The sequence below is a fragment of the Leguminivora glycinivorella genome, chromosome 19 (assembly GCF_023078275.1).
Source record: "Leguminivora glycinivorella isolate SPB_JAAS2020 chromosome 19, LegGlyc_1.1, whole genome shotgun sequence".
NCBI lineage: Eukaryota > Metazoa > Arthropoda > Insecta > Lepidoptera > Tortricidae > Leguminivora > Leguminivora glycinivorella.
The window spans coordinates 7,643,646-7,667,602 of record NC_062989.1 but is presented as its reverse complement, the minus strand read 5'-3'; the positions used below and the strand labels follow the sequence as shown (position 1 = coordinate 7,667,602).

The window sequence follows — 23,957 nt, the reverse complement described above, 5'->3', positions numbered from 1 at the left end:
GTATCTACTTCGCGTGCGGAAAAGTTAAATAGCGAGCAACATTGTTCGCCGCGCAAGTCAGTCTGCTCCCGACCGCTGCCCGCGAGTGACATACAGTGAAAAATACAAAATGGGTCGGTATTCGATAATTAACTGTTCAAACACCACCAATAAAAGCAAGGGTGTTAAACAAAGTGTTTCCTATCATCGGTAAGTACCATTTGTCCTAAAATATTTTTTATTAAATAAAAAACACGATTTTCCTATTTTTATCATCAAAACATTAGCTGACGTACGGCCGTCAAACTAGTTTTCCATTGCGGCTTTAATTTGACGAGTCCGACTTGGCGTGCGTTTAAAACAAGCGATATAAAAATAGGCTATTCAAACTGTCGAGACAAAGTGAAGGTAGATTTGTTATTTTGTCCGTCGAACTTAAGAATAGTGGTGCACCACGTAACTATATCGTCATGTATGCTGCGATTTCCTTATTCGATTTAAATCGATTTTGCGAAGCAGTGGAAATTATAATTATGTTTTTATATTGTTATGAAACTATACATATAAAGTACGAGTGAAATAGTTATTTGTTATACAAGGGGGCAAAGTTGTATTTTAACGCCGAGTGTGGAATTGAAAAACGAGCAAGTGAAAGGATTCTATAGTTGAACCACGAGCGAAGCGAGTGGTTCGAGAATAGAATCCTGAACTTGCGAGTTTTTTAACACACGAGAAGTAAAATACATTTGCACCCGAGTGTAACACAAAACTTTTCCCCTCACTATAGCGAGGAAACTACAACGCAAAAAATGCGTTTATCACTGCTTCCAGTAGTTCCACAGGTGGTAAATCATCTTTATTACTAGATTCACCTACTTTTATCAATTTTAAAGCAGTTAATTTGACTTTATTCAAGGTCAAATTACTTTACCCACTAGTGGATAAAATGCGTTTTTACCCGCTGGTATTGAAGGACAAAACACGTGTTTCCGAGCTAGTGAGGGGAAAAGTAAATTTAACTTTAAAATAGGTTACAGTTACGGTATTAACGTTGAATTTGTGGTCGGCAGAAAAACAAATACAAACATAATACGCTCTATATTTATTATGAATAAAAATAACTCTAAAAATGTGTTAATGGTTAATTATATTTATATATTACTAAAAGTTGTAACAAATATAACATGAGGATAATGCTGTGAGTACATGGTCGATTTTCTTAAAAATATTACGAAATATTAACTAGTATTAATACCTACCTACTAAAATCTTTCTTCCTGGCCTTAGGCAAATTATATACCTACTAGTGAATCACACGAATACAGGTATATACTTACTTCATTTCACAACGAAGATGAACATCCGATATTTTTAACTTCGGCGGGCATCCCGCACGTAACCTCCACAATCGATCGAATGGGTTACGCGGCGACAACGTTCCCATCACTAAAGTACACTCGTGACGTCATAGGCTCGACACAAAACGTTACACGCTCGGTTTCGCTGTTAATCGCCGAGCATTTTCCTTCTATCTTGATTTAGTTCTGTGGTGAAACGGAACGCACCCAAATAGATTTTTCTTCTTGATACTTAATTCGAAACTTTTGTGGTGCCGGTCGGTGCATCGTGGAAATTGTAATAAACGCAAATTGACTTATTTCTGTGCAATTATGTTCCAGTTGTTTTTATTGCGTGTTTCCTCGCTTTAGTGAGGTGAAAAGTTATATGTTACATACGGGAAGCAAAGTTATTTTACCTCGTGTGTATTGCAACACTCTCTGCGCTCAGGATTCTATTTTTGAACTACTGGCTTCGCTCAGGATTCTATTTTCAGGTTCAACCATAGAATCCACTCGCTACCTCGTAGTTCAACCCTAGAATCTAGTTAAAGATAAAGATAAAGATAAAAGACATTTATTCATGACGCTCACAAACACGTACGTACATGTACACACAAGAATAGTTCGTGTTGCAATTCCACACTCGGTTAAAATACAACTTTGCTCCCTTGTATAACAAATAACTATTGAGAATTAATAATAACCGACTGCACACAGCTCTTTGAAACTGTTTATTTTAAGTCACTTACAGGAAGTACTATGTGAGTCACTTTAAGTCACTTACATAGTACAGTCACAGTATAATAAAGAGTACTATCGTACAGTATGGCCACTCCTGCTCCCCGCTGAATGTGCCACCCACCCCCTCTCGGTTACCTCACAGTTACAAAAACGCGAACAGTCGACCTGTCATATTTCACTCGTACAAGAATAGTACGCGTTCACCTATACGAGCTTGGACTGTGTGCTAGGAACGCGCCTCTTTCATATATTTGATCGTCAGTGTCCGAGGTGTGGTACAGTGTAGCACAGGAACAAAAAATACACGTGATATTGCGCTGCGTTCACTATGTCACGGGTCCGCGTCGTACAGCTGCGTTCGTGACCAACAAAATGGTCCCGACGGAAGACCAGCGCTGACCCTTGGGTTAGCATTTTATGCTGAGTCGGGACCATTTCGTGGTAACTTATATGTTTAATTTCTTTTATTTGCTGTTTCTGTTTTCTTACTTGTGTATGTTGTAGTTATCACGAATAAATAATTGATTGATTGATTGATATGTTCCTAAACCCGCCCCTCCCCCATAGTGATGGTGATTTTTCCATAAACCCCCTCCCCCTATACAGTATGACGTAATTAATGGACGACCTAAGTAATAAGTTCAGGCGGCCTAGTCGAAGTGATACATTGATAATCGTTGACCACGACGTTCAATTCCATCATTCCGTTTATTGATTTTTTTTTATGCGATAGGAGGTAAACGAGCAGACAGGTCGCTTGATGGTAAGCGATCACCGCCGCCCATGGACACCCGAAACACCAGAGGTGTTGGAGGTGCGTTGCCGGCCTTTAAGATGGGTGTACGCTCTTTTCTTGAAGATTTGAAGGTCGTATCGGTCCGGAAATACCGCAGGCGACAATTCATTCCACAGTCCGCTTCATTCAGCTTTTGTCCGCGACTTCTTAGAATGAGACTAAAAGTAGCCTATTTCACTCTCCATTCTTTTAACTAAATACACTTAAAAATGGTTTTAGACGGTCATACAAACACACATACTTTCCCAGTTATAATTATTAGTATTAGTAGGTACTTATGCAGAACGTGAGAGTTCAAGCAACAATGTAGTAAGTTCAGCTGGCCTAGTCGAAATGATAATGAGTGCCGCGCACGCTGCAGGACACCATCGCGTGCGCAGACTTCTCGCCGAAGGGTGTGGTATTTCGTCGGTTCCGGGGCAACCTGCCGAATCCTATACGCCCCGTCAGACGACGCAACGGAGCCACGCTGTTACGTCGTCGCCCAAATCTAATGTTTAATTTGTATTATTTTTTTGTATTTTGTCTTGTTTTGTATTTTGTAGTTTCACAGTGCCTTAGTTTAAACTGTAATGCTATGTTACTTTTTGATTAAATAAATAAAAATAAAAAATCGCTGATGGTACCTACGGGGCGATCGAAACGCAATCTGCCTCTGCGCCACTACCGAAGACCGATAGGGAGAGCTAGCTACTCAACGCTTACGAAGCGTAAGCGTTGCGACGTTGGCTAGGTGCTTTTGTGATTTTTTTCATATTTTTTAAACATATGGTTCAAAAGTTAGAGGGGGGGGGAACGCACTTTTTTTTTTATGGGATAGGAGGCAAACGAGCAGACAGGTCGCCTGATGGAAAGCGATCACCGCCGCCCATGGACACCCGAAACACCAGGTTTTTTCCTTTAGGAGCGATTATTTCCGAAAATGTTAAAATTATCAAAAAACGATCTTAGTTAACCCTTATTCATTTTTAAATACCTATCCAACAATATATCACACGTTGGGGTTGGAATGAAAAAAAAATATCAGCCCCCACTTTACATGTAGGGGGGGGGGTACCCTAATAAAACATTTTTTCCCATTTTTTATTTTTGCACTTTGTTGGCGTGATTGATATACATATTGGTACCAAATTTCAGCTTTCTAGTGCTAACGGTTACGGTTTCGGTTGATAGAAAATAGCAACAAGGTTGCATTTGTTTTAAAGTGACTCGGATCGATAACTTTCTAACTAATAAACGTCTAATATAATCATGGAAAACGGATGCTTACCGGATATTTATACTTTAAAATAAATTGATTCACTAATTTTACTTCGACGATAAAGCTTATCGTGACCTCAAAACCACTTAGTTAAAATGAACTCCCCAAAAACTGTCAACAAGGGACGATCTGTCAAATGTATCCAATCCAACGAGCATGTTATGCGAATTGGCGTTTATCAGCTCGGTCACTTACTGCTATAAATGTATAACTAACTTCATACTCTAACGAGCCAGCATGTTAAGAGCGATATATATCGAAAATTACTGTCATTTTATTGAACCCTAACTGTCAAATTATCTCTATCACATTTCCATGCTTCGCCCGCTGCAGTATACCGACGATTTTTTTGCTCTCAATGCGTAATAAATAAGCTTATTTTATTCGATATCGCATCGAAGTACGTGAGAAGTGGGAAAAACCTACGGCAATCATGTTTGCATGCGATTATGCCGATTACCGCGTATAGGAGAATACAGAATTTACAGAATAAAAATAACCGCGTTTACAGAATAAAAATAAATACCTAATACACTCTGTCAAACAAGTCTGTCAGTAAAGAAGAACAAAGAAAACTATAGGTATCCTTTTCTATAGCACCCTAAAGAAAATGATGCATATAGTTTTCTTTATTCTTATTTACTGACAGACTTGTTTGACAAAGTATAGTACCTACGTACAGAAAGGACACTCCCCCTACAAAAGTGAAAATTGACAGCGGTTTAGAGTCGAATCGTGTTGTCCCTTTGTAATAATTGTAATGCATGGCATTGGCAGTATCCCTTTCGACTGTAAGTGCGTTTTCACATTATCCGATCCGATATCGGATGTCGGACCGATTTTCCATACATTACAGCCGCCATCTTGGATTTTTTCTATGGAAATCCTTCCGACATCCGATATCGGATCGGATAATGTGAAAACGGCCTAAGGGTTGTCAAAAATCATGTAATATTAGTTATTTAATCTGCGATATGCAAAATCATGCGCATGAAAAAGGGACGTCGAGTACCATAATTGCTACGTAGCAAGCGTAGCAACGCGAGCCGAACGATGCCGGAATCGCCTGACCGGGAGATTGTTGTTCAAATACTGATAGAGATGTCCAATAAGCTCTTAATCTTATAACTTTAACCTTTGTTTTTCGACCTTAATGTATTCTTAGCATGTTTTGTGACTGGTTCGTTAACAATTTAACATACATGTTTATAATCTAAGGTGCACAAATATTTATTACCGGAGCCGCATTTTCGGAATTGTTTTTTAGGGTTACCTCAAAAAGGAAAAACCGGCCAAGAGCGTGTCGGGCCACGCTCAGTGTAGGGTTCCGTAGTTTTCCTTATTTTTCTCAAAAACTACTGAACCTATCAAATTCAAAACAATTTTCCTAGAAAGTCTTTATAAAGTTCTACTTTTGTGATTTTTTTCATAATTTTTTAATATATGGTTTAAAAGTTAGAGGGGGGGGGACGCACTTTTTTTTCCTTTAGGAGCGATTATTTCCAAAACTATTAATATTATCAAAAAACGATCTTTGTAAACCCTTATTCATTTTTAAATACCTATCCAACAATATATCACACGTTGGGGTTGGAATGAAAAAAATATTAGCCCCCACTTTACATGTAGGGGGGGTACCCTAATAAAACATTTTTTTCCATTTTTTATTTTTGCACTTTGTTGGCGTGATTGATATACATATCGGTACCAAATTTCAGCTTTCTAGTGCCAACGGTTACTGAGATTATCCGCGGACGGACGGACGGACAGACAGACATGGCGAAACTATAGTTGACTACGGAACCCTAAAAACGGGACCCTTATAGGATCACTCGCGCGTCTGTCCGTCACAGCCAATTTTCTTCGAAACTACTGAACCGATTAACTTGAAATTTGGCACGCATATGTAAATTGTAAACCTGTGACCCAAAGACGGACATGTAATTTAAATTAAGAAAATTTAATTATAAGAGCCACTTTTGGGAGGTAAAAGTGAAAATTAAAAATCAAAGTTTCTAGAACTATATTGTGTTACATATCAAATGAAAGAGGTTTTTTATATGTATTTCAAATAATTTTTAATAAGGTAATTTTCAAGTTATTTAAGAAAATAGGCAAAAAATTACCGCTGCAAGGAGTTACCAAATCTCTTGAAAGTGTGTGAGCGCGTTTGAATATTACATATAAACTCATTTCTGTTTCGTTTTGTTCAAAATATCGATTATTCGCAAATAATCGATAAATAAAAAATGATTTAAGTTCCTATTAAAAAAGAGGCGCTTAAGCCCTTCTTGTAGTGTACAGAACCCTTACAACGCGAGTACAACTCGCACTTGGCCGGTTTTTTTACTTTAGGTCATGGACCCAAATGGCAGTTGCCCAGAGAAGCTCAAACATTGCGAAAAAGATTCAAAATCAATCCCTCCAACACAACGTTCAGGTTTGTAAAATATAAGTACCGTAACTTGGGGTGAGTAGGGTTCGCGGGGGTAGTTGGGTTATGAATGGGGAGAGAAGGGATGTATGGGGGTGAGATGGAATTTTAAGCAACTGCTACAGAATAATAATGTATTACGATTTAAAATGGACCTATAGTAATATTCAAATGTTCACAGACAGGCAGACAGACAGAGTCACACCATAAGCTTAAGGGTTCCTTTTTTACCTTGTTGGTATGGAACTCTAAAAACGATCAAACAATCTTACAGAATCGCAAACAAACAAACAAACAAACAATGGCTATGTCTAAATACTCACTGGTTGTATTTCTTCTCGTCGAACCATTTCGGCAGTTCAAGGTCTAGTTCTTCTAGTTTAACGGAGTCTGACGGGGCCTCGGTAGCTTCCTTGGAGAAGAGCCCGTCGATAACCTCTTGTGCTGAAATAAGTTGTTTTTCTTATTTGGGCGGTTCTCACTGTTCTCAGGGATGACGTTCGGTGCTGATTTCGGTGCTGATTTTTATTTACTACTTTATTGATATGTCAGTCAATTTACTAAAATCTAGCCTAAATATAAAAAATATTGGTGGTGGAGGCCTCCATTAGAACCTTATAGTTTGTAAGAAATCTGACATTTTAAAATCACCGAAATTATGTATGGGCACTGTAATCAATTTGCCCCACCGAATTCAATTTTTTATACATTATTCCACATTTCAACTTAATATATAACTTATTATTCAATTTAATGATATTTTTCATTTTAATTCGATGACAGGTCATGTAAAAAGGCTCATAATCGCGCAATTTTACTAAATTTAACATGGTAATATGCTAGTCATTATCGAGTAGAGAATTTTGTACCCATAGAGTGGCTTAATTTGCTTAGAAACATAGTTCTATGTTTTTACAAGGTATATCCTACTATTTAAGTATGAAATATTAGAAAATAATGGACATTTAATCAGTTTACAACGTGGCAATTGAAGTCGGTGGTCACTTTTTTTGATATCGGTGGTCAAAAAATCCACCGAAACCACGGAAATCAACTCCACTGATATCAAATTTTATAGCTTTTTTGGAGATAACTGCAATAGCATGCATCATACAGAGGAGATGTTATAATGACGTAATAACATACATTCAAGGATTTGTTAGTACCTTACATAACGACAAATGGACCTAAACTGTGGGAGTAAATTGATCCACCGAATCTTAAAAAACATGGGACCAAACCCTGCGAACTGCGACTGAGAAACCTTCAAAAAGTGCCCTTTATAAAACGGTACTGCATCTACTCTACACTGAATGGTTAAAACATAGCTAAAACTAACTATATTTGTGCTACTACGTCCCTGATCTACTAATTTGTAAGAGTAATGTCATGTTTATAAAATTACACCGAAATCAATCACTAGCCCGGGACACATGGTAAATTTGTCTTTACTCGGTAAGTTTAGCTAACATATTATTTTTATGCAGAAAATATGATAGGTTAACTAATACCTTATACGTGAATATCTATATGACAACTACGATCAACAACTCCATTTTGAGTTATGATTTTTTGTTTTGCAAATTCTGAGTGCGGGACACCCCCACCGACGGTCATTTTTCGCATTTAATATTTTATTACTCATATCATACAAATAATAAATAAATAATGTTAAGGTGTACCAAATAGAACAGAGGTTGAAGATTATGCCTGAATTAATTCAGATTTTTAGAACAGTCCGTTCTGACGTTTTTTGCCTCGGACACGTAAAAACGCGCCTCCTGAGAAATGCCCATTTCTAGTGTATGTAGTCTGAGAGTGGGTTAATATTTATCTGTATGGCGGGTTAGATAGTGCGCTTGTTAATTTGCGTTGTAGTTTCCTCGCTGTAGTGAGTGGAAAAGTTTTGTGTTACACACGGGTGCAAATGTATTTTACTTCTCGTGTATTGAAAAACTCGCTAAGTTCAGGATTCTATTTTCGAGCCACTCGCTTCGCTCGTGGTTCAACTATAGAATCCTTTCACTTGCTCGTTTTTCAATTCCACACTCGGCGTTAAAATACAACTTTGCCCCCTTGTATAACAAATAACTATTTCCCCTCACTAGCTCGGAAACACGTGTTTTGTCCTTTAATACCAGCGGGTAAAAACGCATTTTATCCACTAGTGGGTAAAGTAATTTGACCCTGAATAAAGTCAAATTAACTGCTTTAAAACTGATAAAAGTAGGTGAATCTAGTAATAAAGATGATTTACCACCTGTGGAACTACTGGAAGCAGTGATAAACGCATTTTTTGCGTTGTAGTTCCCTCGCTATAGTGAGGGGAAAAGTTTTGTGTTACACTCTGGTGCAAATGTATTTTACTTCTCAGGATTCTATTCTCGAACCACTCGCTTCGCTCGTGGTTCAACTATAGAACCCTTTCACTTGCTCTTTTTTCAATTCCACACTCGGCGTTAAAATACAACTTTGCCCCCTTGTATAACAAATAACTATAGTTCAGCTGAAAATCCGCAACGTGGCGAGGGTCAAATAAAATCTTGTTAGGCTTATAAAAGTAGTTTTTGAATGCGTAAAAGTAGTACGGTGAGCGTAGTGAGTAGGTACTTTTATATTGTGGATTGCAAACAATTAAATTTAGTACAATATTTTAGTTAGAAGACGTCATTAACCGTCTAATTTCGACCATTATTTATAATAGTCTAATTTCTCTGATTGTAGCAGGTTGTATTGCAGTTTCATATGTGATTGTCCTGTATATTTTGATGAGACTCCGGTTCAATTTTTGCAATAGGTAGTTACACTTTGATCCTTTTATTTACCTACTTAAATGCTTTACATTTATTTGCACGAGTGCGCCTTTTGAATTAATGTAATTTGATATAACTATTTCCTCAGTTTCTTGGTAGGTAATACTACCAAAATAATAGGGGTCGCAAGACTGACATATACATACTATCATTACTATCAAGCAACTTCAGTCATATCCATAACAGATATTTCAAGAAAAATAAACTCTTTGTGAACCTACCGGATAAACTGGTTCGATATGAGTAGATACGTACCTACTGTTTATTTTTTATTGACGCTAGGCTCCGGATAACACAACTCGGCGTTTGCGCCTTTAAATTAAGTATGTCAAGCCATTTCTGTCACTCGAAAAAACGGCAAATTAATAAATGTTTATCGCACTATACAAAATGTTAATTTGGTATTTTTTTCTAGTCACAAGCTATATTCCATTTACCTAGTACGTTAAGTAAATAATACAAAAGATAAGGAAAATAAAAGTATGTGACATAAATAGGAGAATTTTGACAACAGTGATATTAACTTTTATAACGTTTTATATATAAATTAACTATTTTCACACAATCACCTGATAACTTCTGAATAACCATACATATTCTTCTATTGTCTATTTTTTTTTAATCGCATGATGCAGTATTATGTCACATTATGTGTTACAAAACATACAATTATTTACAATCACAGCCGACTGTACCTACCATCGTATAGTGTGCGAGGGAAGCTTTTAAGAAATATTTAATTACAAAAATATGTATTAACTTTAAATGTATTAACTTTTAACTTTAGTTTTATTTAGGTTAATTTAATTTTTATTTTATTTCATTTAAATGGTTGAAATATTATGCTCTAGACATTATTTACAAAAATCGTAATATTCCAGAATTTATTCAAACTCGCCCCGGTTGACTCTACCTCAGATATTGAGTGACCATTCCATTGTTAACTGTCATTATTTTTCAAGACTAGTTAAACACAGTTAAAGGTAATTAAATCCAGCCCATTATTACGGATAAAGGAATATAATACCTATAAATGACTAGCTTTATTGACGATGACGATTGATCGCGTACATATTAAATATTTACAAAACGTCAAATCCAACGCTTACCACTTAAATCCATAGTTGATATTTGCCTATTGCGGCTAAGTTTCGTTTTCCTGCTCTTTTAGGCAATTGACGGTCAAAACACAAGTAAACAAAATACCATACACTTATCTCCCGTTACTTATGTCACTGCGTTTTTAAATAGGCTTCACAGAAAGTGTGCTTGCATCGGCATTCACTGTGTATTGTGTTATAAATAACTAATAGCTTTAAAATAGTGTACGCATCTTCTTTTTATGCGTTTATCGCTGACGCTGCTCGATATTTGTAAAGTAATCGATGCTTTGCGTGCGGCGCGGGACCGGGCCGCCGGCTCACTGCCGTGCAGTAGACGTATTGCGGCCACCGGAACCGTTATTATAACTCGCTTTCCATCAAAGAGGTGGCCTAAAGCTGATAGACACAAATATACGAAACAAACAAACAATAAAGATTTTACAGGAAGATTTACGTGTAGGTAGGTATAATTTATTAAGGTTTGTGTAATAATGCACGAGGACTGTCAACTCTGGCTACTACCCTGATCGCAGCTGTTACACTTTCAGCTCACAAACTGCCCAGAGAAGTTATTCAATGCCAGACAAAGGCACCCAAGCGACCCAATTGCAAACTGGGTCAATATCATCCCTTAGATTGCGATACTGTTTGCGTAGCTTAATGCATACCTAAACGCTCACGATAATATCTCTGTCGCAGCTATCAAGGATTATTTATATTATAAAGGATTTACATGCTTCATTCTAAGAATCGTATCTCGATTTTTTAGCGCCACCTATTAAATACTATCATAACTACACTATGATGCCAACAAAATATTTTTTTTTTTAAATGTGTATTGACGTGAAGACGTGATATCATGATTTTGAAATAAATAAATATGTCATTTTTTCCTAACATATAAATACGCAAAAATATTTTATGAAAAAAAAAATGATTTTGGCCACTCCCAGGCTGCGAACAGCGCCATCTAGTTTTAAGCCTAAAAAGCCCATACATTTCAAGGGTACGCTTTTTTGTAAGCATGGGCTTTGTAAGTCCATTATTAAATCGTTCTTGGCAGCTATCTATATATCTTTATCGCTCTTGCGTATTGGCGCGACAGAGCCAGACTGCCTTTCTGCGGCGTATCGGTGGCATCTTACGTCGCAGAAATGCCATTAGGCTACGGTGCCTGCTTACACAACACTGTCTGTAGGTACAGACTATAAGGTGTAGGAGGCAATCTTGACTGCGGGTGGGGTAATTTCAATTACCTAACCAAAATATTTTGGTAAGAAATAATTATCGCAGCGCCTTATTGAAAATCTCGGCAAAATTGTTAGTGTATTTGCCTTTATTTTTTATTAAGGTGCTGCGATAATTATTTGTTTTAAAAGATTTGTGGCATCGTACTTTCCTACTTGCAAAATAAAAGTAGGGATTTTGTAAGCTAGGTCAATATAGAATTGTTATAGAATTATTTGAAGCCATATACGTGCCTGTACCATATGCAGTAATTGATATTTTATGGTGGCGCTGCTGTGGAGTATGCTCTACAGCAGCGCCACAATGTATAAGAGCTCACGACGAAACTAGAAACATAGATATTTTTTTAATTAGTCTAGAATTTTATAGACTTTATATAAATATTTTCCCATATGTTTATGTTCATCAAAGCTAAGGTGGCGCTGCCGTGGAGCATGACGTAAATATTTCCATATTTTACATTATTATCAAGTACCTAGCTGCCATATATGTGTCTACTGAACAGGAACACATAATACTTTTAACTCGTATGGGAAAATTGGGAAATAGCATTATTCAGGTATACGGGTCCACCTATGGACGCCGTCCATTTATTACATCTATTTTGTAGTCATTAGGTACACACACAGTTACATACAGTATACAGCTTTTAAAGATTTCCTAAAATAATATCAAAGTAGACATGAAGGGCAGAATTAGGTGACCAATGTAAATCACACATCTATTTCTGTAAGTTTCTGTTTATGTGTGTATTTCTGTTTATGCACTTATCAGTGATTCGTACCAATTCATACACATGCGTTTAAACATCGAGTGTGAACTGTGAACACAATGAATTCGCACTAAACACTAATCAATCTGAACGAGCAAACATGCCCTTAAGTAAGAGATACTCCTGAACATACCACGAAAGACAATAGAATTTAATCCACCTGGTAAACCTTTTTCAAAAACAAGAATACAATGGCTACTTCGGTTCTCTAATCGCTGTATGTATTTTGTAAACACTGTTCTTTCGCTGCAGTTCGGCACTAGACCGCCCAAAGAAGGCTAGTTAATAGGTAAAAATGTTTTCGAATAAGCTAATCTTCATTTTGCAAGTGTTACACGTCTGTTGCGGGAACTGGGTAAGTGTAAGTACTTTACTAATTAGAAAATAATAATTTACTTCAAACATTTCAATTTAATAATATGATAACAATGTTTGTAAGTTATATTGGCCTTCTCACCCCGTTTTCATAGTGACTCAAAAACTTTGAAAGCGTCCATGATAATGATTAATGATATATTATGAATCGTAATGCATTTACAGTTCAAAATCAAATTAGACAATACTGTAACTTAAGGGACTTTCCATTAATTTCGTCAGTGCAGTGCTATATAGGGAAAGAAATAACATTGACAGATATCGTACTTATTAGAGGTATTTTTCGAACAAAAATCCTTAGAAACGTGTATAGCTAGTTCCTGAGATATTTAACGAAGTGACAAACACATTAGACACTACAATAAAATTGCACCTTACTGTTTATGGAAGCTTATTTTTTGTGAGTAATTTTTTGACTTTTTTGAACAGGCCTCAGAGTGGATGTCTCAAGTGCAAGATGAATTTGGATCAGTGTAAGTAAAACTTAATTTCTAAGTAATTTCTAGGTATTTATTTTGTTGATTCTAAAGTTACTCTTCTCAAAATAAGACCGAAGTGTACTAAATAAGGGCCAATTTACTCGTAGACGTCGCGCGAACTCACATGCGGTTTTTGTTACCTTGCATGCGGACTATTAATTTGGCACACATTCGGCACTCGTATGAAATAACGCAATGTAATGCAACTCGCATGCGAGTTTTGCACCGTATAAATGGACATTATGTAGGTTTTGTAGTGTGTACTCATTTAGACATTATTAGGTACCTACAGGTCTAACATTTTTAAATGAATTTACAGTAAAGACATAAACGCTCGCATGAATTACGACGCGGACCTAAAACAGTACGAAGACCAAGAGCTCCAAATTCCCACTGAAGAGCTCCCAAAACTATCAAAAGTCAACGAGAGCAACGAAGGACTGGGTAGCTACGTGTCTACTCCCACGCTTCAGACAAAGCTAGAAGCAGCTCTGAGCGTTGCGAGGGAACTGCTAGCGAAGTTGAAAGAGAAAATAGCTTTGGTGAGCGAACGGGAAACTACGCTGAAGGAGAATATTGCTACAGGAAGGTGAGGACTTTAGATACTAAGGATCTCCCCAAACCTATCGACGCGAAATCGGCTTTCGCCGACCGAAAATCGCCCGTTAGTATGAACATGCGTTCGAATGCGTTTGCCTTAATTTCCGACGTAACCATCTTCATATCGAGCGATATTTGGTCAGCTAGAGCCGATTCCGCATCGATAGGTTTGAGGAAACCCTTAGATTAATAACAGATCGGCTAGCATACCTTGTATTCTGTTGCTACGTGTTGAGTACGTGTCTACTTCTACTACCACTCTTCAGACGAAGCTAGAAGCCGCTCTGAGCGTTGCGAGGGAACTGTTAGCGAAGTTTAAAGAGAAAATATGTAGGACTGATATCCCATACATTACAGCTAGGCGCCATCTTGGATTTTTTCCATTGAAATCCATCCGAAATCCGTTATCGGATCGGATAATGTGAAAACGGACTAATGCGCGCCATGCCTGTGAAGCTAAGAGAGTTAGATTTGTTGTGCGAACGGTGAAGGAAACGATTGCAAAAGGAAGGTTAGGATTACAAAAAAAATGAAAATAATTAGACTCATGGACCAGCCAGCATGACTTGCGTTTTCGTGCGCTACTCCTTAAGTAGATACTTAGTTTGGAAATCGCGTTAAAACACGTATGACGCCATCCAAACTTACGGGTCGGCTATGTTGACATCATCAAGTGGAACAATAAGATTAGCTTGATGATGCATAAAAGGTACCTCCTTTCAGGAAAATGCTAATTAAGATGGTAATTATGTAGTAGATTGTGTGACAAGCTTAGTAGATAATTACGGTGAGAGCGTACATTGAATCCTGAACCACCATCTTAAGTATCAAGTAGATTTTAAATAAGGTGGATCGTGGATCTAATTTTGGTAATTAAGACGATACGGTAGGGGTCAATTCTCCATACAAACGCTCTCGACTATTTCCTCCCTGGTTTTTGAAGATAGAGCAATGATTTTTTCAACACAGATTGTTATTATTTTTATCTGTGTCGGACCGTTTTGATTTTTTTGATATTCTGCTTTTTAAAGACTCTAGAGTCAATCAAAAATTTCCAAAAACGGCCTTTTTCATTGTGGCGCAAAAAAAGGTGCAATACTCAAGATTGGTAACAATTAACCAAAAAAGCTAAACGGTCCGACATAGATGATTTCATTGTTATTCAGATTCTCAAATTTCGTTCCGATTGATTAAGTTTTGAAGGAGGAAAGAGTCGAGAGCGAAACCTCGATTTTAAAGATTTTTTTGAAATATCTATTGACTGAGTTGTTCTTAATGGACAATTTTTTTTCGATAAATCTAGTTAATAACACTTGTATATTTAACTAAAATTCCCAAGTTGAAAGGGGGACTCCTTTCCATTTTAGCATTTTCGCTACCGTATCCTCTTAATACCATGTGACACTGCTTTACATTGCAATAAGTACTGCTTTTACATCACGCACGTGTGAATAAATTTATATGATATGTAAGTATGTAATAAAAAATGTACCTATGCAAAAACAAATGTCCAAAACAGAAAAGGGTTGCTCATCATAGCAGGGAGGAAAATGTCTCTTTGCTCACTCATAGTATGGAAGAATAGGCCTCTTCACGAAACGGTGATGCGAAAACTTAAATTAACCTTCCCTTAACTAAGTACCTATTCGTATTTCTTCACAGGTCCGGAGTATCAGTGGTGACAGTCCATACGCTAGCCGGATCACCGCGTTCATACCTCATCCGCGATGGCGCCTGGACGAGCTGCCAGGGGCTGCTGCAACTGTCGTACGGCAAAGGGGGGCCCTCGTGCGTCGGCGTTGAGGTCTGTACAGCCTTTAGAACGAGGTCTCAGTGTCTGTGGTGACAGTCCATACGCTAGCCGGATCACCGCGTTTATACCTCATCCGCGATGGCGCCTGGACGAGCTGCCAGGGGCTGCTGCAACTGTCGTACGGCAAAGGGGGGCCCTCGTGCGTCGGCGTTGAGGTCTGTACAGCCTTTAGAACGAGGTCTCAGTGTCTGTACACCTATCAATAAAAGACATCAACGAGCTTCTGAATTCTAAACCTACAGGCACAAATCGAATTCAGTGAATTCCTAAAGTTTTTCTCATTCACTCCAACAATTAAATTTCATCGTTTATAGCAAGCGCGGATCCAGCTTCGTGCCCGAAACGCTCACGATAATATCTCTTTCGTAGCTATCTATCTCTATCGCTCTTGCGTATTGGCGCAACAGAGCCAGTTTCGATTTCGTTTCGCGTCGCAGAAATGCCATTCGGCTACGGGGCCAGTTTTTCACTAAAGTTTACGCCATAGGCCATAGTATTAATGGTCATTAGATTCTTTAGATAACAGTATGTATTTTTATTTGTGCGACTCGTAGAAAAACACAATGATGACATCACCATCAGCTTAAAAAATGCAACGTCATCATGCACAAGCACATGTGTTTTATGTTTATTACCTGAAGAACACATGTACCACATGATACTTACCAAATCAGCTGTATTACTGTTGGTTGTCCTACCACTAAACAACATTACAATCACTTTTTTATGTGAGAAGGTATTGTGCCATTTTAGATAGTAGCCTCTGTTATTATAGAGCTGTTATTACCTTAACCTATTTTTACGTACCTAGTCCAATATCGCAAGTCATTGTGTTTTGCGTGATAAGTCGCAAGACGGACTCCACCGACTCCACGTGGAAAACGGATGCTTTGGCCAGGAGCGCCTTGATTCTAGCAAAGAGTATTAAATCACTAGGTTGATTCTAGCTGAAACCCTTCCAAGGGACGCCAAAGGATTATTGAGTGGGATTGGGGCTGGCCAATGCCGTCACCGGTCGGGCGCCCCTGCCCCTGCCAATGCCATTATAAACGCCTTTTTCCCAGAAGGGTAAAGGGGTAGGGGATTATCATCTGCTAATCTCTGCACTCCCAAGTCTCACTATTAATGCACGGATCAAAATTTCTCAGACCCCGACGAAGCCAGACCCATGCGTGTTCAACTCGGTTACCAAGTACGAGACGATCCCGCTACGACGACGGGCCGAGTACATGGAAGACGACTTTCTGTGCCTGAAGAGCGGCTTCAACACCACGCTGGAACGGTACCTGACCGTGCCTAGAACTGTTGTCAACGACACTTGCAAAAACGGTAAGAATTTTACATCAAAATTCTCTCAGACACTGACTAAGCCAGACAATCAGCAAACCCGTGCGTGTTTAACTCAGTTACCAGATACGAGACAGTCGCGACGGACCAAGTACTCGGAAGACAACTTTCTGTCTTAAGAGCGACTCCAATACCACGCTGGAACAGTACCTGACCGTGCCTAGAACTGTTGTCAACGACACTTGCAAAAACGGTAAGAATTTTACATCAAAATTCTCTCAGACACTGACTAAGCCAGACAATCAGCAAACCCGTGCGTGTTTAACTCAGTTACCAGATACGAGACAGTCGCGACGGGCCAAGTACTCGGAAGACAACTTTCTGTCTTAAGAGCGACTTCAATACTACGCTGGAACAGTACCTGACCGTGCCTAGAACTGTTGTCAACGACACTTGCAAAAACGGTAAGAATTTTACATCAAAATTCCTCAGACTTCGACGAAGCCATGCGTGACTCAGTCACCAAATACGAGAGTAATAAGTAAAATATATCATGACCCACCCCCTGGAGCCTAGGTTGGCCATACAAATAGACCACGTGACCCCCCCCCCTGGGGCCCCGGGCCTTTACCACGTGACCCCCCCCTGGGCACGAAGCTGGATCCGCGCTTGCCGAGTCCCACGGTAAGCTCAAGAAGGCTTGTGTTGTGGGTACTCAGACAACGATATATATAATATACAAATACTTATATAAGTTATATACATAGAAAACATCCATGACTCAGGAACAAATATTTGTGCTCATCACACAAATAAATGCCCTTACCGGGATTCGAACCCGGGACCGCGGCGTAGCAGGCAGGGTCAATCACTACGCGCTAGGCCAGACCGGTCGTTACTTAAATCAAGTAAATTGCGAGTTTGGTCTCCACACGACCGGAGACTCGTTTTAATTAAAAAATCATTCATGGGTAATTGTGTAAGATTTTATAACAAACTTCCTAATGCCATCACTGAACTGTCTTTTAATCGATTTAAACATTATGTAAAGCGTATACTGATCTCTAAAGCCTACTATAGCACACAAGACTACATGAATGATGAAACACTGTGGGATACAAGTATTGCTGAAAACCATTAATTATATAGCTTATTAATGATGATATTGATAATTCAATGTATTTTTACACAATTTTTTTGACATTTAGAATTTATTCTAGAAGTTTTTATACTAGTATTTTTTTATACAATTTAGATTGATATCATTTTATTAAATCAATGTAGTTTTAAAACAATATTGTTTATTGCACCAATAAATTGCTCTGATATTTAGAATAAGATGAATATTGTACACTGTTGACAATTTAAAAGTGCTTATTGTATGCCTATTTGAATAAAGAATATTTTGATTGATTGATTGATAATCCAAACACGCCTTTATAATTATTTTTTTGCGTATAATATATCAATATGCATAATATTAAATGTGTTGTTTATCGATTTAAGAATTTACATAAACCAATTTGTTTAATTAAATCAAAACAGAGACGACATAAACTACCTACAAACGATTAAATACTATAAAAGTCGTTCGCTTAGGCTCCTCATCGTCAATTTACAGGTGTAGTACGAAGTCTAGAAGACAACGTGCAAGAATGCGGAGTGCGCGTACTATCGGAGTACGTGTACTACCCCGGGGCGGCGCGCGGCCCGCGCGAGTACTGCGACTCGGACCCGCCGGCCTGCCGCCTGCTCGCCGCCTGGCATCTCTCCAACACCACCATCGAGCACTTCGAGTTCCTGAAGGACGACCCCGCGTTTAAAGCGTTCTTTATTAAGAGCCAGTGAATAGAAATAAATTTTGTACCTTAAGATATTGTGTTTTATTTATATGACACTATCAAAGCCGTTTATGCGAAATTTATACTATTTTAGTCAGAAACAACTAAAAAGGCACATAATTCAAATTTTGTGTGGAACGGAAATTCCGATAAACACTCGAACCACCATTTTTTAAATTGCCGTTTTTTTCTCGCAACGGAAATGGCTTGGCACTGACAGACTTTATTTTTAATATGCGACTTTTTCTGGTGACAAAAATAGCTAGACAGACTATATCTGACTTCATCAAGGCGAGAGTCTAAAAAAACCGTCGCCATTCGGCTTTTAATTTCTACATTTATGGTCCGATTTTGTTAAAAATCGATATTTAACATACCTAACAGTAACACTCTTAACACGAAATGGCAAATGGCTATTAGTAAGTATTATTGTCAATTGACTGGTGTAGTACAAAGTCTAGAAGACAACGTGCAAGAATGCGGAGTGCGCGTACTATCGGAGTACGTGTACTACCCCGGGGCGGCGCGCGGCCCGCGCGAGTACTGCGACTCGGACCCGCCGGCCTGCCGCCTGCTCGCCGCCTGGCATCTCTCCAACACCACCATCGAGCACTTCGAGTTCCTGAAGGACGACCCCGCGTTTAAAGCGTTCTTTATTAAGAGCCAGTGAATAGGAATACATTTTGTATTGTCAAAGATCAAGTTTTATTTGCCCACCTAGCAGGTTAGCACGTTTTAACGTTCTTTGTATAGGTATCACGTATCACTGATTCTAAAAGAGATCTTTTGTTCCCCGCTCCGAGGAATCAAATTGTTGTCACTGTTTTTAAGTGCACTTTTCTGTTCTAGAACACGATTTAGTTCATACTTACTTTTCATCACACTCGCACAGTATCTCTAAATGCGCTGTTGCACGCAGGCGAAGCGGGGGTAATAGAAAAACCGATCTCCCAAAGGAGTTATGAAATTTCTAGTATGTAGGTACCTACCAGACTTAACATTTTTATATTTATTTATATATATTTTTTACATTGCAAGTGTTATGAAAACATTGTATCTAACTCGGAGCGTAAGAATATTTCAAACTCGAGTCTTTAAATCGCTCGAGCAAGACGTCACGAATTTATGGCCTGGATCCACGTCACGAACTATCTTCACTCCATAGAACTACATGCTAATTTTATTATAGTTTTCCCGCTTTTTCCTGTGGTTTCTTGGGACTGGCTGGTATTTCCCAGAAAACAAGCTCTCGAAACTAGCAATGAGCGGGTTTATCACTGTCTTAAATATGTTTAGTTCGAATTGTGAAAATTAGAAAAAAAAATGTATGTCAAATCGGTGAAGTGTCAAAAATACTCACCACTGTTTACCGCGGATAAATCCGCGAATTTTTTCGTAATTAATGAATGTAAATAGATAAAAAAACACGATGAAATGTCACGTGCCAGGGCCAAATGTAAAAGGTCAGTCTTTTTTATTTAAAGCTTATCAAAGATGTTATAAATTTCATCAATTTTTTCTAAAGAATAGTTTGTACTTATTCAGTTTTAGGGAGGACAGTCCACGCTTTAGCAAGATTTGGGGACGAACTTTACCTGGAATCGCTTGCGGACTGTGTTATGCTAAGGACTCTAAACGCAGCTGAATCCGCTTACGCCGTCGTGAAGTTTAACAAAAACTTCTTTTCTTATTTTAACTACAATTACTATTCCACTGAGGACAATGAAGGACTAAAGTGTAAAATTTCAATGAAATCCGCCTTACATACATTTAAATCTCCAACTCATATGGATAAGCAAGTAGAGAATTTAGAGATTAAACTGGACCCGGAGTCTTGTAAGCTGATTTTTCAGCTAAGATGCAAGCATGGGATTGTGAAGACTCATTTTGTGTCAATATTAGACTGCAAGGCAATGCAAGCAGTGTACACTAAAGATTTAGTTCCAAACAGGTAAAGCTACTCTACAATTTTCTTCTAAATAAAAATTACTGCTAGGTACTAAGGGTCATGCACTAACCACAAATTCACAATAAAAAGTGCAGGAAAGAATTTAAAGGTAACAAATTGTTTGGTGCAACCATCTCTAAATAAATGTAAAAAAATCAATCTCACTTTATACTTACATTATTTAATTGCTAACACTTACTCATATTTACCTTCTTACATTTCAGAATAACATCACCACAGAAAATACTCTCTGAAGCATTAAGTAATTTCCAAAATTCAGATGACCAGGTAACCCTAGAAGTAACCCCACAGAACATGTTTCTCCGAAACTATATAGACACTGTCGGAGACCTTACTAAAGTTATCCGGACACAAGTGATGTTAAAAGCTGCAGAATTTGATAGCTACACCATAGGAGCTGACACAATGATCACATTTACTTTGAAAGAATTTAAAGCATTACTAGCATTTGCTGAAGCTTTAAATCTACCAATCCAAATACATTTTGAAACTACAGGCCGTCCAGTTGTATTTATTGTTCATAACGGAGCTACTTTTGAGGCACATTTCGTTCTTGCCACTTCTAAGGCAGACGGTGCCTCTCAAAATACCACGCAGAACACAACACGCACTGAAAGAACTAAGAGAAAAGATGTGAATACGAGTCACGGATCAGCAAGGAAGAAACCAAACTTAACTAAATCAAATACAGACATATCCAAATGTTTAGAAGAAGACTCCCACCTTTTCAATTTTATAGACATCCCAGATGAACCTGTAGAGGTCAATACTGAGGCTGCAGTCAAAGATAATAGTATAATAAATAATAACCAGTTAGATAATATGGACATGGACTGTGATGTTATTCCACCGTCGCCTACGGCAGTGGCATTTGTTCGGAAAGTGTTCAAAAGGTGTTTTGAACAAACTATAGATATTACTTCTTTACAAGGCACTGTGTTAGCTGAGGACTCGGATCCTGAGTCGTAACTGTGATTTATCTGTTATATGTTTAAGTTATTATAAACTCACATTAAATGATCTTTATTTATGTTTCTTTTTTTTACATTAACTGTATCAACTGTGGCGTGTGGCTAGCATTACTACTGTATACTACCAATTTCAGGGGTAGGTGCGCATTGCCAACACAGTTACAACCTTTTTTAAAAAGCCTACTTATATTGTGTACTTTACATTGTATCCCCTTGAGATCAAACTTGCAGACTACTGAACAAGAAAGATGCGTAGGTGTAGGTATTTTTCTAACTAAAGCTCACCGTATGGCTAGTTTCGACAAAGAACAAGTTTATTGCATAACCAACGGCACGAACGAACGGCAAGACTCATAAAAATCCTGAGTTCAAACCTCATCGCCATCCTGTAGTGGCTGTAGTCCTGAAAATTATGTACAGGAAAAAAATACAAAAAGATAGTCATACAGGGTGGTCTTTTTGAGACCAGTGCCCTATAAAGAGATAAATGGCTAGACAAATTAGTTTCGAACTTGACAGCTGATGTAGATGGTGCTATGACTCCGGACATGGCAGTATCTCTGGTTGTCAAATACTACAATAGTTCATACAAGATGTCCAATAAGAAACTCTATATCTTCTGAAATAAAGTTTACTTTAGCTTGGTAACGAGACTTGACTTTGATCCAGTGTTAGGTATGCGCAGTAAAGGGCCATCTATTTCAGCTGACATAAGATTTTGAACAGGCTTTCTTGTAACTCTGCTATAAGTGGATCTTGGTTGATCTAATGATGCAGATATATTTTTTTTACCCTTTAACCGACAGACGTCTGTTGCCGTTGCAAAAGATTCCACTTTATTTTATTTACGTGATATTCCATAAAGTTAAAGTTTGCTTTTATAACCTAACCGCCACAACCTGGCATCCAGGAGTTCCAGGACACTGCATAATCCTTAGCCGCGGCCCTCGAAATTATATATTTCACCCTAGTTATTTGAACAAATAAAGGCGGTGTATAAATGAAATGTCGCATATTTACTGCATTAATATTTTATAGTAAAAAATATACATACACAGGTAAAAATATTGTACACACGTTCCAAGCGGTATGCAATAGATTGCTATGTTCCACCTAGAATAGGCACCAATATCAGACTGCACAAAGATTTTATCTGAGACGTGTGACGGCACACCATGTATAAACTAAATCTAAAATTTGCCATTCGTCTCAGAGAAAATCTTTGTATTATAAACAGCCTTGGTGGATTTAGGAACGTAAGCAATCGGTAGAAATCAATAGTAGTACTATTCAACTTATTACTACACACGCATATAAGATGACTTGGTAAGATTCGTTTTGAAGTGACCAGAATGAATCTCATGTAATTTTAATGTGGTCCTTCGAGCGTGTAGGTAAAACTGAAAAATTCCCAAATGCAATAAAACTACTAATTTGTACCTGCAATATACATACAATGACAAGATCTACTTGAATATTTTTATATTTGTATAAACAAAATATGTATCTACATTCCTTGAGTATTAGTAAAATTTTCTGTTCATGTACATAAAATTAACAAGGCAGAATCAATACATTTGGTAATTTTACAGAATTCCTAAAGAACAAAATATAAATAGGTGTTAAATTTATCACTAACATAAGCTTTAGCTATATCAATTTCCTAAATGGTTTTGCTGGCTGGACTAAGTATAATGGATAGTTAAATTGAAATATCGAAAGTAGCTTTTGCATTTTTTTTAATATTTCCGTTTTGATAAAATGCTACAAGAGTTGTTACAGTCGGTTATGATTGCATGTGAGATGTAATACAACACAATAAATAAACCTTGTTAAATCACTTGACATTTGGTTTCTACTATACAGAGATCAACACAGTACATTGGAAGTAAAAGAACAAAATGCAGATTTGTTTTTTCTATCAAAAATTACAATACACATTTCATTATCATAATAATAGCTAGCTAACATGTCTTAAAAAAGATGAAAAAGACTTTAAATTCCGTTTAAATTTATTATTTGATGTGGCAACTTTACCGTAATTACAATACCATTTAATTACAATAAGTATTTATTTTAAATCAATTTCAATATTGTCTCTGGCCCAGATGTGGGGGCGGCGGCACGAGCTAAGT

The 23,957-nt window shown here is 37.7% G+C and overlaps 3 protein-coding genes across 4 annotated transcripts in view; 2 read left to right on the top strand and 1 right to left on the bottom strand.

Annotated features, from left to right (window-relative positions):
* The window catches only part of LOC125236365, a 36,603-nt gene extending 25,796 nt beyond the window's left edge, over window positions 1-10,807 (bottom strand). The window contains exons 1-2 of the mRNA XM_048143145.1: window positions 10,474-10,807; window positions 6,875-6,995 (exon numbers count right to left, since the gene is read on the bottom strand). Of these exons, the coding sequence (XP_047999102.1) occupies window positions 6,875-6,995; window positions 10,474-10,486 (134 nt within the window). The 5' untranslated portion in view covers window positions 10,487-10,807. The remainder of the gene's footprint in view (window positions 1-6,874; window positions 6,996-10,473) is intronic.
* Window positions 10,808-12,700: 1,893 nt separating this feature from the next.
* Window positions 12,701-18,907, top strand: LOC125236705. 2 transcript variants are annotated; one of them, XM_048143623.1, is made up of 6 exons: window positions 12,701-12,842; window positions 13,292-13,335; window positions 13,661-13,930; window positions 15,604-15,745; window positions 16,903-17,083; window positions 18,663-18,907. In XM_048143623.1, exons 1-6 carry the CDS (start codon window positions 12,783-12,785, stop codon window positions 18,887-18,889), a joined length of 924 nt encoding a protein of 307 aa, XP_047999580.1. In that variant the 5' UTR covers window positions 12,701-12,782; the 3' UTR covers window positions 18,890-18,907. The 2 variants fall into 2 exon arrangements, with proteins under 2 accessions (XP_047999580.1, XP_047999579.1); XM_048143622.1 differs by having other exon boundaries at window positions 12,701-12,848.
* Window positions 18,908-20,168: 1,261 nt separating this feature from the next.
* LOC125236590 (cell cycle checkpoint control protein RAD9A) lies at window positions 20,169-22,062 on the top strand. The gene is made up of 3 exons (XM_048143448.1): window positions 20,169-20,345; window positions 20,428-20,833; window positions 21,055-22,062. Exons 1-3 carry the CDS (start codon window positions 20,312-20,314, stop codon window positions 21,818-21,820), a joined length of 1,206 nt encoding a protein of 401 aa, XP_047999405.1. The 5' UTR covers window positions 20,169-20,311; the 3' UTR covers window positions 21,821-22,062.
* The last annotated feature ends 1,895 nt before the right edge of the window (window positions 22,063-23,957 follow it).